Source organism: Macaca nemestrina, chromosome 10, assembly GCF_043159975.1.
Source record: "Macaca nemestrina isolate mMacNem1 chromosome 10, mMacNem.hap1, whole genome shotgun sequence".
NCBI lineage: Eukaryota > Metazoa > Chordata > Mammalia > Primates > Cercopithecidae > Macaca > Macaca nemestrina.
The window spans coordinates 80835005-80848244 of NC_092134.1; the positions used below are offsets into that span (position 1 = coordinate 80835005).

General features: G+C 51.1%; 1 protein-coding gene and 1 long non-coding RNA gene across 2 annotated transcripts; one reads left to right on the forward strand and one right to left on the reverse strand.

Moving 5' to 3' along the window:
• The first annotated feature begins 1874 nt into the window (after positions 1-1874).
• Positions 1875-12817, forward strand: LOC105474308 (keratin 73). Its single transcript, XM_011728881.2, has 9 exons — positions 1875-2352; positions 4052-4266; positions 5095-5155; positions 5762-5857; positions 6589-6753; positions 9112-9237; positions 9606-9826; positions 11110-11144; positions 11939-12817. Exons 1-9 carry the CDS (start codon positions 1906-1908, stop codon positions 12193-12195), a joined length of 1623 nt encoding a protein of 540 aa, XP_011727183.2. The 5' UTR covers positions 1875-1905; the 3' UTR covers positions 12196-12817.
• LOC105474307 (uncharacterized) lies at positions 5129-10543 on the reverse strand. Its single transcript, XR_982744.3, has 3 exons — positions 9014-10543; positions 7607-8101; positions 5129-6877 (listed from the first exon to the last, which is right to left on the reverse strand). It is a non-coding gene; the product is annotated as an uncharacterized lncRNA (long non-coding RNA).
• Positions 12818-13240: the final 423 nt, after the last annotated feature.

The window sequence follows — 13240 nt, forward strand, 5'->3', positions numbered from 1 at the left end:
TGCCTTACAAGGAAACTTACAAAGGAAGAGAAAAAAAAAAAGAATAGAAACTTTGTGTAGCTAAAAAAGATTAAAGGATTGCCAAGTGGCATTGCCTTTAGTGAAATTGAAGACATCTAAGAAAATGATTATTCTTTTTTTTTTTTTTGAGATGGAGTCTTGCTCAGTCACCCAGGCTGGAGTGCAGTGGCCAGATCTCAGCTCACTGCAAGCTCCACCTCCCAGGTTTACGCCATTCTCCTGCCTCAGCCTCCCAAGTAGCTGGGACTACAGGCTCCCGCCACCTCGCCCAGCTAGTTTTTTGTATTTTTTAGTAGAGACAGGGTTTCATTGTGTTAGCCAGGATGGTCTCGATCTCCCGACCTCGTGATCCGCCTTCCTTGGCCTCCCAAAGTGCTGGGATTACAGGCTTGAGCCACTGTGCCCCGCCATGATTATTCTTAACTAGAAAACAACTGTATTGTATAAAAAAGAGGGGAGGTTGAATTTGGCAATTGCTTAGTACAACAGTTTTAGGGGCCTATCATAACCTCTGTACAGAAATAGAAAAGAAGGATGGGCCAAGTGTTCATTCAAGTACTCAGCTAGGGAAATACTTGTGTTTTATGGAGCAAATTCTATACTATGGATATATTTGGGATTTGGGATTTGGGAAACTCTTGGGTCACATACTTTGGCAATGTCAAGGATCCATAAAATTCAAATGTCTGCCCTACCTCCCCACCTCCAAAATTGTGAGCTAGGTTGGGTCTTCTTAATTCGGGACCCAAGAGCCTAGCACAGTACCTGGGAGAGAGTCAGTGCTCAATAGAAGTCTGTTAAATGAATGGATAAATGAGTGAACACATAGATGGCTGGCTGCTGGATGGATGAATGAAAAAGGCTGGCATAGCTCTGAATGTGGAGTCAGAAGACCAGCCAAGAGGAGTCCTCAAGGCTGGGGCCTGTGCTTTTTTGGGGCATTTTCGTTCTCTGGGATTCACACAAAGAAAAGACTCACTAAATGTTTGCTAAAGGAATGATATCCTCAGTTATGTGAACCTTGGTTTCCCCATTGTTAATATGGATCATCACCATTCCCCTCCAGGCAGACTAAGTGGATTAAATGAGCTTCTTGTGTGAGGAGCTCTTTTATACTGTAAAGTGCTGCACCAGTGTCAGCCATCGTGAACGGTGCCAAGTGACCATTATTTCAAGGTCAAGAGTCGGGGTAGTGGGATGGTAAAGGGACAAAGAAGTCAGTGTGTGCAAAGGAAGGTGAGCAGGGCAGCCTGACTGGCACAGAGGAGCAGGAGAGCTGCCTGGGAGGGCACAGCAGGGGGCTGGCAGACAGAGGCTGGGCCTGGATTCCCAGTGTGCTCCTCTCCTATGGCCCTGGCCAGCCATGAAACCTATCTCCAGGAACCCCAGGAAGCCAGGCAGGAGGAGCCTCTTCCTAACCACATAAAAGCAGCTCAGCCAGGGTACCTGAAGCAGCCCATCTGATGCTGGCATGGTTGTGAGATTTCTCACAGATGACACTGTCAATTAAAGGTCTCCCCTCTGTACCCCTACAAACCCAGTCCCACCACTCCCTGGGGAACAGCAATTGAGACTGCGACAAACCTCCCACCCAAGATCTTTCTGTGGATAATGTGCCCATGCTAATTACCCATGTTCATTAGTTAAACTCAAATTACATGAGCAAGACTTGCAAGACTAGCACTTTGGGAATTTTCAAGTTATTTACCTGGTGTCTGATTTTGCTGGGAGAAAAGGATTTCTTGCTCCCAGGCAAACTGAACCCACAAATTAGGCCAGTGGCTCCCTCCTGAGTCCTATAAAGTGGGAACCCAGGATCACAGGCTGGTGAACTGCATCTCAGCTAAGAGTTGGCATCTTATCCCCACTTTCTGGCCTCCTACCATGAGCCGCCAATTCACCTACAAGTCGGGAGCTGCCGCCAAGGGGGGCTTCAGTGGCTGCTCAGCTGTGCTCTCAGGGGGCAGCTCATCCTCCTACCAAGCAGGGGGCAAAGGGCTCAGTGGGGGCTTCAGCAGTCGGAGCCTTTATAGCCTGGGGGGTGCCCGGAGCATCTCTTTCAATGTGGCCAGTGGCAGTGGGTGGGCAGGAGGCTATGGATTTGGCCGGGGCCGGGCCAGTGGCTTTGCCGGCAGCATGTTTGGCAGTGTGGCCTTGGGGTCCGTGAGTCCGTCTGTGTGCCCACCCGGGGGTATCCATCAGGTCACCATCAACAAGAGCCTCCTGGCACCCCTCAACGTGGAGCTGGACCCTGAAATCCAGAAAGTGCGTGCCCAGGAGCGGGAGCAGATCAAGGTGCTGAACAACAAGTTCGCCTCCTTCATTGACAAGGTGGGTCTTCCTGGAGAAAGCTGATCTTGGGCTCCCCGTTTTAAGAACTGAGGAAGGAGCCACTCCCCTAATTTGTGGGTTCAATTTGCCTGAGAGCAAGAAATCATTTCTCCTAGCAAAATCAGACACCAGGTAAATAACTTCAAAGCCCCCCAGGTGCTGGGCCCATAAGGCTTGCTCATGTCATAGAGTCCCTTCCTTCCCCCACCTTCATTTTCCTTGGGGTGCTCCCTGTCTGAAGCAGAGGAAGGCAGGACACCTCCCCAGGATGCAGACAGCCCAGGGAGGAACTGGACAAAGCCTGGACATCAGAGGCAAGGGACCAGGGTCAGAGGGGTGAGAAGAGCCAGCAGCCTAGCCCGGGAAGGTGTCCAGGAGGCAGAAAGAGTGGTCTCTGAGTTGAGAAGTAGGAGAGTGACAGCCTTTGAGACTTAGAAGCCAGGTGAAGGAGATGCCCTTGACAACCTGGGGCATCTAGACTGCCATGCTACCCAGCTCTTCCTCCTGTGTCTTCTGACAGCTCAGACTCAGTCTGTAACACACGCAGCCTATGAGGCAAGGCAGCTGGAGGTCATGGTGCCCTAGAGCAGTCGTTCTCAAAAGTGGCCCTGGAACCAGCAGCATCAACATCACCTGGACGCTTGTTAGAATGCACATTCTCAGGCTTCATCCCAGAGCAACTGAATCAGAGCCTCTGCAGTAGGGCCCAGCACCCTGCATTTTAACAAGCCCTCCAGGTGATGCTGATGCACTCAGGTTTGAGAATCACCGAGGAAAAAAGTGGTAGGAAAGTCTTGGGAAACAGAGACTTCCTAAACTTAGGGGAGCAGAGGAAGCTCACCCAGAGTGATAGTGAGGTAGGGTGGTGAGGCATGAGTAGGAGTTGTCAGACAGAGGTGGGGAAAAGGCAATCTAGGGAGAGAGCACGTGCAGTATGGTAGAACTTGTCTAGGGAACGGGAGACCTTGGGTTTACGAGATCACTGTGTGAGTAAAGAAGGAAGCCAGGAGGGCTGACCATATTATGAAGAGCGTGATAAGGAATATGGACTTGACCCTGAGGGTGATGTGGAACCACCCGAGGGTTTTAAGCAGGGGAGTGATATATATGTAGGTTGCAACTTCAGAATGCTTGTTCTGCTGCTAGGGCAATGCTGTGATTGAGATAGTAGAGATGCAGACATGAAAGCAACTTAGGAGGGCCGGAGACCCCAGATAAGCTGAGCATCTGCCTCTGATTGGGCTGGGAGAGCCCATGCACAAGGAAGGAGAGAATAGGCAGAGCATGGGCCAGGCCACCAGACCCTAAGCAGAAGGCCCGACAGTGTGAAGGCTAGCACAGGCCAGCTTGTGTCTAAGGAGCTGCCTTGGAGAGATGGCCTGGGCTGAACATGGACATCAGTCCAGGCAGGTTTGGATAAGTGCAAAAGAGACAGGAGATCTAGATCTTGATAGTTCGAGAGGGAAATGAAGATGTTGGTGCCCCTCCTGACCTTAGGGGCTGCCTCAGAGTGAGAACTTCAGTCAGATAAAGGACCTTAGGTAAGGATTGGGGGTGTGAGTGGCATGGGTGGCAATTTTTAAGGACTGAGGCTCATTTTTAAAGCTAGTGTAGCATAAGAGAACACAGTTCCTGTCCAGGAAGGGAAATCTCACATCCTCTCTCCGCATTGCTTAAGTATGTGTGGCATGGGTTCCAGGTGCGGTTCCTGGAGCAGCAGAACCAGGTGCTGGAGACCAAGTGGGAGCTGCTGCAGCAGCTGGACCTGAACAACTGCAAGAACAACCTGGAGCCCATTCTCGAGGGCTACATCAGCAACCTGCGGAAACAGCTGGAGACGCTGTGCGGGGACAGGGTGAGGCTGGACTCAGAGCTGAGGAGCGTGCGCGAAGTGGTAGAGGACTACAAGAAGAGGTGAGCAGGATGCCGCTCTAGGCTGGCCTGCCTCCCAGGGTGAGGCTTTCCCAGCAGGCACTGGGATGTTTGCTTCTGGCCTTGGAGGTACTGGGTTCATCTGTCCCGGCAAGATGAGAGCCTTCTTTGGGCAACAAGGCAGACTGGACAGTGGACAGCCAGCCTCTTGGGCAGCGTCAGGGCTGTCCTGGCAGGTGATCCCCTCCTTGGCACGCTCCTTCCTGCTCCCCACTCAAGAGTGCCTGTGTTGTGTGTGCCACAGCCTCTTGGTTCCTAAGCTCACCAATGTGCCGCTGAGTTCCAAAGAACCACCCCTGACCCAGCTGCTGCTCTCTGCAGCGGGAAAGGAGTTGGAGTTCCTGTTGGGCTTCCTCCCTCGTTGCCTTTAGGTCCTGGACACTTGGGCCATGTGCCTTCTTTTTCCCCTGGGGGATAGTTCTGGCTTCCTTGGAACCCCTGCCTAGGGATGGAGGGGAGCTGTTGGTAGGGTGTCAGGCAGGAGGATTGACACAAGAATCATGGCTGAAAGGCGTAGCTGGTGTGCTTCTGTGATTCAGATATTGAGTGGGAAGAGGGAGAACTTACTCCCCAGGCATCAGAAGAAATCAGACCTCAAACCACCCAGGCTTAGGAGGAGGTTACTTCATACCCAGCCTCCAACTCTGGCCAAATAGTCCTGGTGTGTTGGGATGGACTTGCAAGGGTATAGAATAATACCTCTTAAAAAGCATATGATATGGGCATCTCTTTTCCCACTTCACTATGAGAATGTATACACATGCACACACACAGACACACACCCTGCTCACTGTGATGCTTTCCCTGCAGGTATGAAGAAGAAATAAACAAGCGCACAACTGCTGAGAATGAATTTGTGGTGCTTAAGAAGGTGAGGAGGGTACATGGGTTCCCTTCAGTCCCCCAGCAGCGGGTGTTGGGCTAAGAGAGAGGAGCAACTGAGGTCTGAGTGCCCCCGCAGAAGGGCCTGGAGCCGAAGTGCTGAAGGAAGAGATGAAGGGCTTGCTGCTCGGGACATCTTGGGACACCTGGGTATTGGTTTAGCACATAGCACTTTGTGGACAGGAACCTAGATGTGGATAGTCAGTGCCAACTCATGTCCACTTTGGCTGGGGAACAGGACAGGCTTTGGGAGGGGTTGCAGGTTTGCCTTCCAACTCTGCTGGTTTCTGGTAAATCGCTGTGGCTGCCCTTGGCTCCCTCTGTTGGCTGAATGACCGGCTGAGTGGGGTATAGAGTCCCACACCCTTCTCTAAGAAATAGAGGCAGAAGGAGTTCCAGAGGCCCAAGAAACTTGCCCCAGATTTCGCAGTGAGTCTGACAGTGAGTTGTGGCTGGAAGGCAGGTTTCTACCCCTTGGATCTGAAGTCCATTCCTGGGCAGCTAGCTAGGGCAGGGCCTGCGGGTGTCAGTTTGCTGGACAGACCTGTCTGGGCTTGAAGAAAGGTGAGGTCGGGCGTATCTGGATTCTCCATAGGATGTGGATGCGGCCTACATGAGCAAAGTGGAGCTGCAGGCCAAGGTGGATGCCCTGGATGGAGAAATCAAGTTCTTCAAGTGCCTGTATGAGGGGGTAAGACTCCCCCTGCTCCACCTCTGGTTCTGTCTTCTGGAAGGACAGATATGTGATGAACAGTTTCTTACTTATCAGTAACTTAAGCAGTCCAGGGCACCTCCAGCATTGGGGTGCTGAGAAATTTGTAGATCAAAGGTGGGAGTGGCCATCTATCCTGGTGCCCCATCCATCCCTGACTGCCCGGAGGATGTCTTGCTTTCACTTCCTTCAGGAAACCAGAGTCCTTAATGGGTTCAGTGGGAATTGAACTTCAGCCAAGCATATTCTCATTCCTGCTTCTCTTCTCTCTGTGACTGGGGATGCTTCCTGGGGTCTTGGGCAGGAATCCCCAGGGATAGAGGTAGGAAGTCCTCATACCCCTTCTACCTTCTCTATGCACATCTGATTTCAAGCCTCAACCTGTTGGCCAAGCATTCCTGGGCTCCTGTGTCCCTTCGTGTCCCGTGTGTGGCAGCCAGGTTGTTGTCTTCCACCTTCCCCATTCCTGTCCTGTCTCAGGGGACAGATGTGCGGGCTGTTTTCTTCCTGGGCTGCTTCAAACCCATTCAGCAGTTTTCAGATGTGGTATTGGAACCTCTGGGCTGTGAGCTCTGTTCTTATAAGCTTTGGGGAGTGCAGCTTCCATCTGTGTGGGATGGTCTAGGGCCATCCCTCTGGGACAGGGCCATCACCTTGGCACCTTTCTCTGGTCACAGAAGGTATTTCATGCTTCCTTGTTTCCCCCGCAGGAGATCGCTCAGATCCAGTCCCACATCAGCGACACATCCATCATCCTGTCCATGGACAACAACAGGAACCTGGACCTGGACAGCATCATTGCTGAGGTCCGTGCCCAGTACGAGGAGATCGCCCGGAAGAGCAAGGCCGAGGCCGAGGCCCTGTACCAGACCAAGGTGAGGCCACACAACTCCCTACAGTGACATGTGCAGGGCCCTGCACTCCAGACTCTGTCTTGTCTGCCCCATGACTCACTGTGGTGACCCATAGCTTGCTGGGAGCACAGCACCGTCCTGGGCACTGCGGGAAGCCAGACGGGAGAAGAAGACACAGCTCTGTCCTTGGGACCCACTTAGATCAACAGCACCCCTGGAGGATGCACTCAGCTGAGTGCAGGTGAATGTTGTGCAAACAGAGTCCAGATTGAGGAACTAGGACCAGGTGGGCAGGTCAGAAACAACTCCCTGGAGGCAGAGAGTTCTGTCTGGAGGGGAGAAGCAACATGAGTAGTTGGCATCTCAACGCCCCCGCTAATTATCATAAATGAGGGGGTCTCTTCAGTGTGATCTGGAATCAAGTAATTTCTATCTTTTCATTCAAGTCTAACTCCAAGGATAAAGCAGAAGTTTGAGTCCTCAGATCTTAACTTCCCTAATGGTGGTAGGTGGAAACTGATTCTTTAGATAATTTCGTTTCTCAGATCAAGATGGCAACTTCCTAATTGTTCCTTGCATTATCAGGCTCTTTCTCAAGGGAATCCACTCTTGGGAGACCTTATCTCATCCCTCTCCCTGCCTCCTTGCTAGCCTGCAGTGGGGGAGGAGGGAGGCTTTCCAGGTCTAGGAGACATAGGCCAGGGCTTCTTGGTGGAGGTTCAAACTCAACTCCTCAGTCCCCAAAGCCTTTCACATTACTGTTGCAAGATAGGGTAGAGAATGGCCAGAATCATAACAGTATTATGATGGCTTATTTTGATGATTCCCTTTTAAAGATAAAGAAGGTAGGGCCCAGGGAGTTCAAGCTACTTACCAAAGGCAACAGCTGGCAAGTAACGCAGCTAGATCAGAATCTAGGTGACAGACTTCAACTTCCACTGCATTTGGGCAGAAAATCAGAAGTTGACTCTGGGGAAGAAGCATTTACTCTAAGGGATTTGTGTGGCTTGAGAGAGAAGTGGCAGGAAGATGCTTAGCTGTTCATCTCAGAATGAAGCTGCTTGGTGTCAGAACCAGTGTACGGGGAGGCATCCTGCTCACACAGCCTTGCAGAGAAGTGGGAGAAGGCTCCTTGTTCAGGGTTGGCACCAAAGATAAAACAAAAGGAGTGAAGAGAGAAGCTCCTCTGCCTTCTCTGCCTTCTCTGCCTTCTGGATGACTTGGCATCTTTAGGAACAATCCTAAATCTTAGGCCATGCTGTGGTGGAGCGCCCAGGGACAGAGACACAACACTCCAGAGTGCTGAACAGTCCCAGTTTTGTGTTCCGCTTGAGTCACATTCTGAGTAGAACTGATGTACTCTCTGTGACTGTTTAATAGATGACATCAAAGGCAGAAGTAATTCCAAATTAGTAGATGACCCAAATTTCATGGCTAGTGGTTTTGGGGTATAGCTGAATCTACCCTCATCATGCACACAAAATACTCCTCCATGCTAATCCCTCCCACCATCCCAGCCCAGTAAATCTGCCTGTGGGCTGGGGCCCAGCTAAAGTGTCAAGGGGAGAGAGTCACAGAAAATACAGATGGACAGGTCATTGGCTCACTCATTCATTCATCAGATTCTTTTTGAGCACCAACCAGGCACTGTGCTAGGTACTGGGAATTCAAAATTAAAAGGAAAAGTCCCTGCCATCCATTCATTCTGGGTCTGATGGAGAACTCATGGAAATGGGTTCACAATACAGTATACTGTGGGGAGACCTATGGACTGGTGTACCGGGGCAATGGAATAGAATTGCACCCAACCAGGACATCACGGAAGGCCTCATGGAGGAAGTGACTCTGCACTGGCTAAGTTGGAGCTAGCTAGGGAAAAAGGAGGATGGATGGGGGAGGGTTTTTCAGGTCGGAGGAGAGGCTTAGGCAAAGACTCAGAGACACAAGAGCACGTGGGACATCTGGGGGAACTGTGGGACTGTTTGGCCCAGCTGAAGAGTCAGATAGGTGTTAGGCGAGGGCAGAAAGAAATGAGCCCCTGGATGCCATGTAAGAGTTTGAATTTGACCTTGACTTTGAAGGACGATAGGCAGAGGAATGTCATAATTGGAGTTGTGTGTTATAAGGTTGCCATGTGGAGAGTCTGGGTCATTCAACAGACCTTATGGCCAATTCTAACCACCTATGAGATCAGCCGTGCTTAAGGCAAGCAAATGCAATGGACCAATGCTTTAATGGGAGGTTGCTGATAGATCTGGTGAGGCGGGTGACCTAGACCCACCTCTGCCAGGCTCTACAAGTGCAGGCATAGTCTCTGTACCAGGCTGAGCCCAGCCAGGCCCTGAGTCAGTGTCCTTGCTTTGGTTCCTTTTCCTCCAGTTCCAGGAGCTGCAGCTAGCAGCCGGCCAGCATGGGGATGACCTGAAACACACCAAAAATGAGATCTCAGAGCTGACCCGTCTCATCCAAAGGCTGCGCTCAGAGATTGAGAGTGTGAAGAAGCAGGTGAAGGGGACTGGAGTGTTCCTTACTCACTCCTAAGGGAGGGGTGAACTGCTTAGCACCCCCTGCCCCCTCCTTCTCCTGAGCCTCCATCTCAGAATCCCCTTCCTCAAATGGAGGTCCTGCTCTCATCCCTCACCCTTAGCTCCCATCTGAAGTTTGGAACAATTGCAGATTCTTTTCATAAAGCCACGGGGCCCAGCGTAACCAGTCTCCCAGTCCCGGGTTGACAGGACTCCACGTGGATGTGGCTGGGTCTCTGCTCTAGGACATTGGGCAGGGCAGAGGAGGGCTCAACCACTGAGAGCATGGGAGAGGTGAAGTGAGGCCCAGGGAGGAACTCAGGGGAAAATGCTACCTCCTGACCCCAGTGTGCCAACCTGGAGACGGCCATCGCTGACACCGAGCAGCGGGGGGACTGTGCCCTCAAGGACGCCAGAGCCAAGCTGGATGAGCTGGAGGGCGCCCTGCAGCTAGCCAAGGAGGAGCTGGCACGGATGCTGCGCGAGTACCAAGAGCTTTTGAGCGTGAAGCTGTCCCTGGATATCGAGATCGCCACCTACCGCAAGCTGCTGGAGGGCGAGGAGTGCAGGTGAGTGGGACCGAGGGTCTGAAAGAAACTTTGCAAGTCTCCAAATCAAAGTTTCCCAGAGTGTGTTTGGGAGTGGGGGTGCTGGAGATGTGTTTAATTCACCCACAGGCATAGTTTCAAACAGCATCCAGCCAGATAATGTGACAGCAATTTCCTTTACAGTTCTCTTTTGACTCTTTGAAGAAAGTCTTAACTGGGTGCTGTTGTGTTTTTAACACCTCTCAGACGGCCAGGTGCAGTGGCTCACACCTGTAATCCCAGCTCTTTGGGAGGCCGAGGCAGGTGGATCACCTGAGGTCAGGAGTTCGAGAGCAGCCTGGCCAACATTGGAGAAACCTCGTCTCTACTAAAAATACAAAAATTAGCTGGATGTGATGGTGCAAGCCTGTAATCTAGCAACTTGGGAGGCTGAGGCAGGAGAATTGCTTGAACCCAGGAGGCGGAGGTTGCAGTGAGCTGAGATTGCGCTACTGTACTCCGACTTGGGTGACAGAATGAGACTCCATCTCAAAAACAAACAAACAGACAAACAAAACACAAAAACACCTCTCAGACACTTGCAAATATCCCCTATTGATAAACAGACAGTAGATCCCAGGTGCAGAATCTTTGGGAAGATAATAGCATTATCTAGCCCAAAAGTTTTAAATTGTTTTATTTTCATTATATTTATATTTGGTTAGGTAATAACACTGGTTTCTATTTACTCTGGTGATATAAAACTTCTTTTTAAAAGAAATGCACTTTTGTGGAAAAGGCAGTCAATTAAAAATACTAAATATCTAACAGAGCAAGTCAAACATGGTCCTAGCAACAGTCGGAAGGGTGGCACACGAAGCATGAACATTCAAAAAACCCTGTTTTAACCTAGCACCATTTTATAACTGAGACCTGGAGAGAAGTCACTGGTCCCAAAATCATACAGTTAGTTCATTAGTACAACTCCTGATCCCGATCTTTCCACACATGTATTTATTCAGGCAGCTGCTCACAGTAGTAAAGAAATGGCTTCAAGAGAAACCCTGCAGGAGGGACCTTGGGGGTGGTCATGTTGTTGGAGGTTCCAAAGTTGGAGGTTCCACATCTCTGCAGTGGGAAGAATAGATTGAGGAGGGAGAGGGAGGGCTTAGAGACACTCAGGGACAGCCAGTGCCATCTGGCAAGTGTGGGGTGCATGGAGGCTAAGCCGGTCTGGCTGAGGATCCCCAGCCTGTGTTTAGGCAGTGAGGGCCACTATGGGAGTCCACGTGATTCAGATTCTCCTGTGCTTTTCTCTCTTGCAGGATGTCTGGAGAATACACCAACTCCGTGAGCATTTGTGAGTATTTCATGACTCTGAGGGAATACTTTCAGTCCATCAACAAACACAAGGTGGGTGGGTGTCCACCACCCAGCCCCCTGGAGAACAGCTTGGCTCTGCCTGTTGACCACTTTATCACATGCTCACCCTCCTTGCTGAGACCTGTGGCCTCCGCATTCAGAGCTGCTTCTTCCAGGTGGAGTCAGGGCCCAGCACATTCTGACACTGCACACTGGCCTCTTTCACAGCAGTCTCCCCACTGCTGCGGTGAAACTCTCAGCCCCTCCCCTCTCCTGTCACCCCCAGCCGGCTCTCCTGCATGAAGGAAACTGAACACAGAGTGGTGCCTCCTTATTGGGAGTGGAGACCGGTGTGTGGACCACTGTGCAAGTCAGTTTAATGCTGGCCCCACAGTGTTTGGCAGTCTCCTTCTTACAGCGGGGCCAGCAGAAACTACCCTAATTTTAACAATCAGGAAATTCTTTTGGAAAATACTCAGAAGGTATTGTAAAGCTAAATGCAAGAACCTGCTGGCTTATCTGATGCTCGAGCATCATCTGTCCCTTGGGGGAAGCCCTCGCTACTCCTGTTTGTTTACAGAATGACAAGGTGCCTGACTTGGGAGTCTTGCAGGGTTGGGGTTCTTCTTTCCGTGCTTGAGTTGCTCAAATGAACCCAAGTTCATGGTTGTTGGGAAGTGTTTGCTTAAGAAGCAGACATTTAAGCTAGTGGGGCTGGGAGGTTGGAGGGGGACTTAGGGCCACCTCTGTCCTGAGATATACACTGATCATTCATCCCTCCCTCCTCTGCAGCGGTCATCAACAGCTCCATGGCCGGGACGGCAGGCGCCAGGGCTGGTTTTGGATTCAGCAATGCTGGCACCTATGGCTACTGGCCCAGCTCTGTCAGCGGGGGCTACAGCATGCTGCCTGGGGGCTGTGTCACTGGCAGTGGGAACTGCAGCCCCCATGGGGAAGCCAGGACCAGGCTGGGGAGTGCAAGTGAATTCAAGGACTCCCAGGGGAAGACCTTAGCTCTAAGCTCACCCACCAGGAAAACCATGAGATAAAAGTGAAAGGCAGCCCATTTCCCAGTAGTCTGCCTTGCCCTGGCAGACTGCTCCGGACTCCTCTAGGAAATTCCTCTGTCTCATTTGTCCTCATCTCCTTCTTGCTTTGCTTTGCTGTGGATCTCTCCTCCTTCTCCTTGACCTCTCTGCCTCAGTCTTTGTTAATGTTGAATCAGGATTCGAGAGCTGCAGCCCATCTTTCTGCCTCCATCCAAAGAGGCATTTTAACTCAGCCTCCCCTTCTGGATGAAGACTTGGCCCTTTCTCTGCCTGCATGTCCCTGTGCAGAGGAAGGCTGTCTCTCAAAGGTAACCCCAATCTGCCTGTGCTGCTCTTTCATACCCTGTCTCGTTAACTATTTGGCCATGTGCTCCCTGGGTACACAAGGTTTCGGATCTACTGATAGACCTGCAGGAACTCTCTCATGTTAGAGCAATAGTGGCTCAGGCAAAACGCCTGGTGGGAGGTTGTATCTTGCATAGCCAATGCGTATTACATAGCCTGGAGTACCCCTTGAGGCTAATTCTATCAACCAAGGGATTTGTGCTCTTCATCTGTGGGTACTTCCTTGTTTAGGCCTCACCTCCCTGCTCCTGTGTCTTACCAATAAACTTATAAAGCCAACGTGGGGTCAGGCTGCTTCTCTCTCCTAAAGGAGTCCTCATCTCAGTCCATGTCTCTTCTGCATGTGGAGTGGTCAATGAATGGGAGACTGGGGCACCTGAAGTCTGGAAGTATCTTCTGATCTAAGTGAAAGACACCCTACTCAGCCTGGGTGATCTCACCATCACCTTCTAAGTCATGCTTTTCTCAGGCCAATTCTCCAGTGAATGGGGGATCTTTAAGAACATTCGGGTTATTGGCAGGAAAAAGGAGCCCACGCTTGCCTGGTGTCAAGATTTAAAACTGGTCAAGAGGCAGCAGAAGGCCAGTTCTAGGTAGCCTAGGGTCAAATTATGATGGCTCCATGTCCCCTAAGAAAAGGCCCAAAGGTAGAGACTCCTCTTTGAAGTAATGACACATGTTCTCTTGGCCCTTAGTAAAG

Excerpts from the sequence above, each read along its gene's own strand:
- LOC105474308 (XM_011728881.2), top strand. The coding sequence starts at position 1,906 with ATGAGCCGCCAATTCACCTACAAGTCGGGAGCTGCCGCCAAGGGGGGC. Across the intron at positions 5,858-6,588 it reads TCAAGTGCCTGTATGAGGGG|GAGATCGCTCAGATCCAGTC; the intron begins GTAAGACTCCCC and ends TTTCCCCCGCAG. Across the intron at positions 9,238-9,605 it reads TTGAGAGTGTGAAGAAGCAG|TGTGCCAACCTGGAGACGGC; the intron begins GTGAAGGGGACT and ends TCCTGACCCCAG.